The 8,516-nt window shown below is 31.4% G+C and overlaps 2 protein-coding genes across 2 annotated transcripts; both read left to right on the top strand.

Annotated features, from left to right (window-relative positions):
- The first annotated feature begins 3,990 nt into the window (after window positions 1-3,990).
- On the top strand, window positions 3,991-5,134 carry LOC145326697 (uncharacterized). Its single transcript, XM_080170067.1, has 3 exons — window positions 3,991-4,114; window positions 4,484-4,588; window positions 5,022-5,134. Exons 1-3 carry the CDS (start codon window positions 4,009-4,011, stop codon window positions 5,132-5,134), a joined length of 324 nt encoding a protein of 107 aa, XP_080026193.1. The 5' UTR covers window positions 3,991-4,008.
- Window positions 5,135-5,217: 83 nt separating this feature from the next.
- LOC145332477 (uncharacterized) lies at window positions 5,218-7,395 on the top strand. The gene is made up of 5 exons (XM_080177481.1): window positions 5,218-5,730; window positions 5,921-6,018; window positions 6,097-6,160; window positions 6,913-7,084; window positions 7,159-7,395. The coding sequence occupies exons 1-5, from the start codon at window positions 5,273-5,275 to the stop codon at window positions 7,237-7,239; spliced, it is 873 nt and encodes a 290-aa protein (XP_080033607.1). The 5' UTR covers window positions 5,218-5,272; the 3' UTR covers window positions 7,240-7,395.
- The last annotated feature ends 1,121 nt before the right edge of the window (window positions 7,396-8,516 follow it).

The raw sequence follows: 8,516 nt of genomic DNA, 5'->3' as shown, positions 1-8,516 counted from the left end.
CCTATAACATTGTCACTCGTATTAATGAAAGTTTATATTCTAAACATTTCTGTTCAAGTTGGTCGGATCATTGTGTGCGGTTGCCCATCTGATTGAATAAATCTATTGTGAGTATAATCGATTGGGGAAGGGGGGGGGGGGAAATACATATAATAATAATAAAGGTTAGATAAATATTCCCTGTTCATTCAATAAGTAATAATTAATGAAAATAATTATATTATTTGTATTTTTCGTCGTTTTGGGAGTTTTTCGTTTGTTCATTATTCATAGTAATAGTAGCGAAGCTACTCTAAATTAGAAATGTCCATCTGAATATCTGCCTGAAACATTTTGGGTGAAATGTGATTTTATCAGCTCCTGACCGATTTTAAGGCCAACGTAAAGATTCCATACAATATGAATCATCCAATATAATTTACTAGGTCCACCAGCCTCTCTGAAACATTATTTTACAAAGATGTTAATCCAAAGAGACAACTGAATTCTTTGTATTAATTCAACAGATCTATAGTATAGATGTATATACAGACATCTACCTCCCTTCCTTTTTCAAAGACCTCTTTTATCTGCTTAAAATTGTTTTCTGCTACTTGGCTGTGTTAATATAAGCGACACCATAGGTTGATTATCAATGACCCAAAAGAAATGTTACATGGGGAGATACAGTTATTCAACCCTTTCTCCCTCTAGTGTTTTACTCTAATTTTAATTCTGATCAATGATTATTTTCCTTACAAACTAATTGGTCTGTTGGTCTATCTGTGCAACTCAGAAATTGCTTTATTTGTTTTTGCTGTTTTTTGAAGGAAATTTGTATATTTCCATGCTGGTTTCAAAGAAAGACTTACGTAATATTATTTGAAGATTTTTATGACCACCAAGCATCTACTGGATATTCAAATGGTTAAATGAATCGGTTAATCATATTATGAAAAATATTGTGTTAAAAAAACTTGTTATGTTTAAAATAATCATAAGGTTTTTCTCTTAATGATTTTAGAGTTTTAGAATTGCTACTCTTTCTGAATTATGTCTAATTGATAAAGGAAGCATCACTTGAAATTATAGTTAAGATCTATCCGTTACGGATGTACGGACTGAACTAAATCATAGAAAAAGCTTCGCTTTTAATATCATAGAAAAATTATATATTTATGCAAGTTTATAAACTTATATAAAATTTTTTTTCCAAGCTGTATAAATAATATGTTTACTAAGATCATTATAATTTATTTACAATCCAATCCTTAAATTTTTTTCTTTTTATATCAAAAATTAAACGACTATAAATTCGTTGAGTTCAGTTGGGTTAGGGGATCCCCAAATGTTTATACTCGTGGGTCAGTGGTTAATAACAGAAATATTAAAGCCCCACAGGGTTTAGCAAAGATATACAAAACCGAAACCTTTATAGCTATATAAAGGATATTTTATTTTAGCTCTTAAAATAAACGAGAATGAGAACATCAATCAAAGCGAACCTGAATAAATATATGACAATCGGATATTATCAATTTCAGTGTTTTTAACATAAAGGTTTTGGGAATGAATATCTAGTTATTTGGATATTGCACTAGAAATCCACCTACTGTAATAAACTAGTTGTTCCAGCTGGCTATTATAGATACCCCTTTCTAAGACTTATATCCCATACCCTCTAATCCTACTGATGGAACGTCCTGACCAAAAATGAGGACAATAGTTGCAGCCTAAATTGACGAAAAGTTTCCCCTGTCATATATGATATCCTCTTATATATCGATTGTCTGGGAATATTAAGTATTGTTGATGTCAATATGCGCATGAAATTGCTTTAAATTAATAAAATAAGTTTAAAGCTATGAAATTATTTAAAGATCGAACTAAAGAGTTGAATAATTGCGCGTTTTTGGCATAAAAATAATTCATCATTATTATAATTTCTATTCTTGCATGGAGAAATTTCTCAGATGTGTTGCTAGTTGTCGGGGAGCAGCGTCTTGGTTCACTGAACATACACATAATTAACATTTACTTTAACTTTTGTAGCACAACTACTTTATAACTCACACATATTCGTTGCATTGCACAATATCATCAATGATTTACAAAAAAATAAGTGTATTATGTCAGTTAAGTGCATGGATATAGAATACGTGGATAGATTGACAGGGGAATATTTGTTGTCTATTTAGGTTGCTAATATGGACCTCGTTTATAGATCAGTTCACAGACCATAAAAATATTAGCATCGACTTAACCCTTGCAGTTCAAATGTCAATACGATCTTATTAAATTACCGTAACGTGTTTATTTTTAGCTTTATCTAAAAACTTATGTTTAAAAAAGCATAGAGTGTTTTTTTTCAGTGAAGATACTCTATAATTCAAAATCTGTCTGTTTTATCGTCTATTAGTTACTTTGAAGGGTATGTGTGATTTGCCCAGCTGCTGTTTAAGACAGAATACTGATTTTTTGTTATCTATTCTCAATTTGCTTGGTCCATCTCTAATGCGGTCGGTAACGCTTTAATTTAACGGTAAATGGACATTAATTTCTGACCATATGATTGGCTGTCCTCCTTACTCTTATTTTCAAGAACTTAGCTCATCATGGATGTTGTCATCCTTGTTAACCCTTACATATCGGGGAGGGGGGGGGGGCTCCAAGAGCCGGCCCCCCCCCCTCTAGTTTTTTCAATCTCATTTTTTTTGTAGGTAAGATGGAGAGCTGTAACTTCATGACTTTTTAAGTTTAGTAATTATACGTCGGCAAGAGTTGATTTTATTAGGATATCTGGTCTGTGTCGGTCGTGGTGTCCGGTCAACGTCGGTTGGGTAGCAAAAAAAACTAAATAAATCTTAATTTCTACATTATGACTTTTGTGTATAAGGTAGAAACCTAAATTTTTTTTGGTGAATACTTAGATATCAATGACCTTCTGAGAAAAGTGGTGTTATGACCGTTTGACCGCTCCCTGACCGACTTTATGACCGATTTTTGTCCGGCTTTTACTACAGACATATATCATGAATATCGTGGCTTCTATTACAGCTAAAGACCTAAAATTTTTTTTGGTAAATCCTTGAGCAATAATAAACAGATAAAATTATTAATTTGCGCCGCCAACCGCCGTTTTCCGCCGTAACCGCCGAAAATGGCGGTTCCCGTTATTTGCCGTTTTTCGGCGATGATCAGAAAAAGTAATTTTTTTGTTATGAAAATTAAAAGTTTGTCCTAAAATTTGGTCATCCTAGCTGCAAAATTGGCCGCTCTACAGCTGTTTTAAAATTTAGCGGCTAGCCGCTAAAAAGCGGCTAAGGAGCGGTCTGACTGCTATGACTAGAAAAAGTAATTTTCTCTAAACATACACATGAACAACCAGAAAAAATTTTTACGTCTTTATCTGTACCAGGAGCCGAGATAGAGGGGGGGGGGCTCTTGCCCCCCCCCCCTCCCCGATCTATTAAGGTGGGAATTGGGGCCCGATCTGTAAGGGTAAATATAGATTTTAGTTTTAGATAACCAGTTTCAAATACTTATTCATAAATTTCTTTTAGAGTACGGCTTCGAAACCGGTTAATATCAGCTGGATTATTACCAGTTCTAAGCCATACTGAAAATCATGTATTTTAACGTATTACAGATAATTATGAGTAAAATCATAATACATATACCAGTTTTGGTAGCCCTGTTCTTCAGCCTCTCGGAGCTAACAAAACTGTTTTGAATAAATTTTATTTCTTTTTTTTCTATCCGCGGAAAGCTGTCTATAATACGATAGATAAATATCTATTATAAGCTTTTTAAAGTTACTCTATGATTTTTAATTTAAGTTTCTCCATCTCTTAATTTACCTGTTAGTAAATCTTTTGGTCTGTTAGTTTATTTGTAACTAGCAGTTTCGCCCCTAGCCTCTAAATTCTCAAAATTAAAAAAAAATTTTTTTTTTAAATTTCTAAGAGGATAACGCCATTAACTTTACATTAAATAAACAATTTTAGATTTGTAGAAAGTTGATCACAAATGGATGTAAACAATGACGAGGAAATATTAATTAAAATAGAAAATGGAGATAAATTATGTTTGAAAGGAGACTTGAGCTATATTGATAGTTTGGAAGAAACAACACGTATCATTTAAAGAGCTAATTTATAATTAACTAGTGGCTATGCCTGGAGAAGCTTCTAGGTTTGGGGATAGGGAGTCAAGTAGGCCCACCTCTCCTATTTTTAAACTATAATATAAAAAATAAAAGTATATTCCTTCCCTGGACATCTAAAAAGCTTCGCTTTAAAAGAGAACCAAATCGGTTCGGCGGTTAGCGAGATTATTTGCTACACACGCAAAAACAGCTTACTACTTTCTATAATTTGATTGACATTAGTCAAGAAACTAAGGTAATTTAGCATAATCCAACTCAACAAGTTAAATCTTAAAATAACTGCGCTTGATCTACGTTCAAAATTCTTAAATAAATTGTGATTCTGTATATGTTTAGGAATTAAACTATTTGGATTTGCAGCCAAGGAAGGTTCAAAAGAGTGTGTTGAGAAACTTGTTAAAAAATATCCCAACATCATTGAGGAAATAGTAGATGATGAAGGTGATAATAGTTATTTATTACAGCATATGATTTTTATTTAATACTCCTGTAAAATTGTCTGTGCTGCTATCAAGGACGTCCAAGCTTTTTTTTTTGGGGGGGGGGGAGGGGTTAAAAATTTAAAATTAGAATTGGGGGGATATTCTTTATATTGTATAAGCAAATACGTCCAAGCTTTTTTTTTTATTTGGGGGGGGGGGGATATAAATTATAAGTTAAAAATTTTGGCAATTTTGAGGGAGGGTAATTACCCTTTACCCCCCAAAAATATTTACCCACCCCCCCTTGGACATCCCTGAATACTATACATAATTTTTCAGCAAGGCTGAGAACCAGTTAAAATCCAGCCGATACTAAGCGGTATCAAAGCCATACAGGAAATATTTTTAAGGATATCTTACAAACAAGAAATCTGAAAACACTAATTATTTAGGAAATTCTGCTTTGGTTGTTGCTGCTTATAATGAAAAAGATGAAATAGTAGAAATATTAGCTGAAAAAGAAATTAAAACTTTAGATGAATTAGAAGGTATAATTTATGCATAATATCAATATAATTGTTACAAAATTTGAAAAAAAATTATTATTTGACAATTTTAAGAAAATGGGCTGGAACAATGGGTGAAAATGAAAAAGGCTCAAGTAACATTAGAATATTTTGTTTTGAATGATAAGAAATTGAAGATGTTTGGAAAACAGCCTGGCTACAACATATTACAGCTTGCAAGTATTGGTGGTTATCCTGACGTAGTAAAAAATTACCTCAGCAAAAAAAAATTTCGAGGAAAGTCAGGATTAAAATATATTGATTCTAAAACCCCTAAAGAATACACAAATGAGTACACTTCTGCTCACCTTTCAATAATTCATGGAAATCTAGATGTACTTGAAATACTTTTATCTCATAATGCACACTTAGAGCAAAAAGATAAATTAGGGAAACAACCAATACACTATGCTGCTGAAGCTGGAAATAAAGATTTGATTCAAGTTATCTTAGAAAAAGAAAAGCGAAATATAGATCAAATAGATAATATTGGCAAAACACCACTACACTATGCTACTGAAAAAGGAAATATTGAATGTATAGACATGCTCATAAAAAATGGAGCAAAATTGAACATTCCAAACACATTTAAAAGGTAAAAAACATAATAATAATATATTATGATAAATTCAAATTTACTTTTAATACGACAAAACTATATCAATAAACATCATCAACATTCTCAAAGATGAAGTAAAACAGCATCTCATTGCAATGTTGTAAATATCTTAAACTTATAATAACTTATATTTTATAACTTATATCTTATACACATATTCATTTAGATATCCGCTTCACATAGCTTGTGCAAATGGAAATGAAGAAGCTGTTAAACTGATGATTAAATATAAAGATATTGGTTCAACATACAAAGATAAAAATGGTATACAATTTGGATTTAGCATTTTCATAATATATTTCTTTAACATTAACAAAAGTGAATGACAATATCAATTTTTAGAGAAGAGACCAATTGATCTAGCTTTTGAAAAAATACCTAACTATGAACAGTTCAATAAAAATGAGTAAGTTTGGATGCATCATTTTTAGCAGCAAAGCTACTCTATAATTCGAAATGTCCGTCCGTCTGTCCGTCTGAAATTTTTAGGGATTAATTATGTTAACAGTCTTCATATTTTCGCCAAGTTTTAAGATTTACCAGTTGGTTGGGTGCTAGATATATTCCTACATTTTTAAGTTTTCATGATTTTCTCAACTTCTATTCAACATAGACAGCTGAAATTTTCAGGGATTGAATACTTTCATATTCTGGATACTTTTATAAAGTTTTATCAAGATTTGCTTATTGGTTAGGGTGCTTGTTAGATTCCTAGATTTTTAGGTTTTCATGATTTTCTTTACTCCTATTTGAGATAGACGGCTGATATTTTTAGGGATGAAATAAGTTCACAATTTACATATCCCTACAAAGTTTCATTGAGATTTGCTAATTTGTTGAGGTGCTAGATCGATTCCTAGATTTTCACGTTATAAATCTTACAAGGTTTCATGATTTTTTAGTTTAATGTTTTTTTTTAATGGAACTGCAATAAACATTTTTTCCGGATATCCATCCATAATTTTTGAGCTTCGCTACTTATGGATGTTGTCATCCTTGTTTCACATATCATTTGTATACCTTTTCTAGTGTTTTAGGATTACACAAAAAAAATTTTAACCCAATAATAACACTGAAATGATGTTCAAACATTCAATGTTTAAATATAATAAAAGGTACATTGTCAAAATTAAAATGTTCTTCCTACCTTATGTCTAGAGAGGTTAACAGGACCTATGGAAATATTGTAAAGCTGCTGATAGTCAGAGATAATATTGATCCTTATGAAGAAGTTAAAAATATTAATGGTCAAGATTGGAGTATACAAACCAGTATGGCAAAAGAAGCTCTTGAGAAAATGTGGGATGGTATTGGTTATATAATATTTCAGGTACAAAAATATAAATTTTTTAAAGAATTTGTAAAAATTGTCAAGAACTTTCCTAAAAAAATAGAATTTTTCAGAATCCAAGAGAATTTCAAAAGCTTGTTCAAAAGAACATAAATGATAATACAAAGAATAACAAACTTGGTAAGATTTTTTAAAGACAATAAATAACATTCACAAATTCACTTTGACATTAAAGCATTATATAAACATTTTAATATTCTGTTGTTATACCATAGGTGACTTCTACCATAAAATAATGACTGAGATTGACCTAGACCAAATACTGAAGGGTGCAAGAAATGTGGAAATGATTCAGGAATTCCTAAAATGGAATCTTGTTTTAGCTGCTAAAATTAGAGCAGAAAACTGGGTTAAAAGAATATGTTTAATATTACTATGCCCAAAGATACTTCAACAATTTAATGAATCTTTTACAACTGATTTGAATATTGAAGATATATTACATTATTCTAACAAAGATGGTGAAACTGCTTTAAATCATGCTAATTTACAGAAAAGCTTGGTGATGAGCATAGATCTTATGCATGTTGAAAAAAAAGTACACAAAAATGAAAGATTAGAGGCACTGAAATGTATCCGCAAAAATGCAGGATATCATTATCTAGATGCATGGATAATAAACACATATAAAGTAGTACATCCAATAACAGGACCTTGGATATATTTAAATGCCCTTACAAATGTACTCCTGAGAAGAATACCCTCTTATCTTTTCTACATAGCAGATTTTATATCTGATATTCTTTTATTTCAATATTATGCAACAGACAAATGCCAAACTGTATGTACAGTAAAAGGAATTCATAATGTTACTGAATATGCAACAACCAACAACACAATGTCTGAAACAATAACACATTGTGAAAATGATGACTACACTACTGCAATGTGCATCATGTTAATGTCTATTATAAGTACTTTGTTGGGTTACTGGTGGTCAGTATGGAATCATAAACCTGGAAATACAATGAAACAATTTAGAGAAATTAACCAAGAAAATAAGTTCTTATACTACTCTGCTTTAACATGCGCAAAGTTATTTTGGCCTCTTGCACACATTTATAGATATTTCAAATTTGAGTTGCACAAAAATGAGATCAATGAAAATACAGGTGGGACAAAAGTTGAAAAAACAGATAGGTCCTCAGATGTAACATTAGATACAACACTGGATATAGTAACAGAAAGAACACTAAACAACACAACAGAAACATCACTAGACAACACAACAGATAGAACCACAGATAGAACATCAGATGGAACACTAGACAACACAACAGAAAGAACACTAGACAACACAACAGAAAGATCACTAGACAACACAACAGATAGAACATCAGATGAAACACTAGACAACACCACAGATAGAACATTAGATGGAACCACAGCAGATGATACAACAATAAGTGAA

This window comes from Acartia tonsa, chromosome 1, assembly GCF_053477335.1.
Source record: "Acartia tonsa isolate MP-2025a chromosome 1, ASM5347733v1, whole genome shotgun sequence".
NCBI classification, from domain to species: Eukaryota; Metazoa; Arthropoda; class Copepoda; order Calanoida; family Acartiidae; genus Acartia; species Acartia tonsa.
Note: the sequence above shows the minus strand (reverse complement) of the source record. Positions and strands in the feature narration are given on the sequence as shown.

Excerpts from the sequence above, each read along its gene's own strand:
- LOC145326697 (XM_080170067.1), top strand. The coding sequence starts at position 4,009 with ATGGATGTAAACAATGACGAGGAAATATTAATTAAAATAGAAAATGGA. Across the intron at positions 4,115-4,483 it reads TAGTTTGGAAGAAACAACAC|GAATTAAACTATTTGGATTT; the intron begins GTATCATTTAAA and ends GTATATGTTTAG. Across the intron at positions 4,589-5,021 it reads GGAAATAGTAGATGATGAAG|GAAATTCTGCTTTGGTTGTT; the intron begins GTGATAATAGTT and ends CTAATTATTTAG.
- LOC145332477 (XM_080177481.1), top strand. The coding sequence starts at position 5,273 with ATGTTTGGAAAACAGCCTGGCTACAACATATTACAGCTTGCAAGTATT. Across the intron at positions 6,019-6,096 it reads AACATACAAAGATAAAAATG|AGAAGAGACCAATTGATCTA; the intron begins GTATACAATTTG and ends ATCAATTTTTAG. Across the intron at positions 7,085-7,158 it reads TTGGTTATATAATATTTCAG|AATCCAAGAGAATTTCAAAA; the intron begins GTACAAAAATAT and ends AGAATTTTTCAG.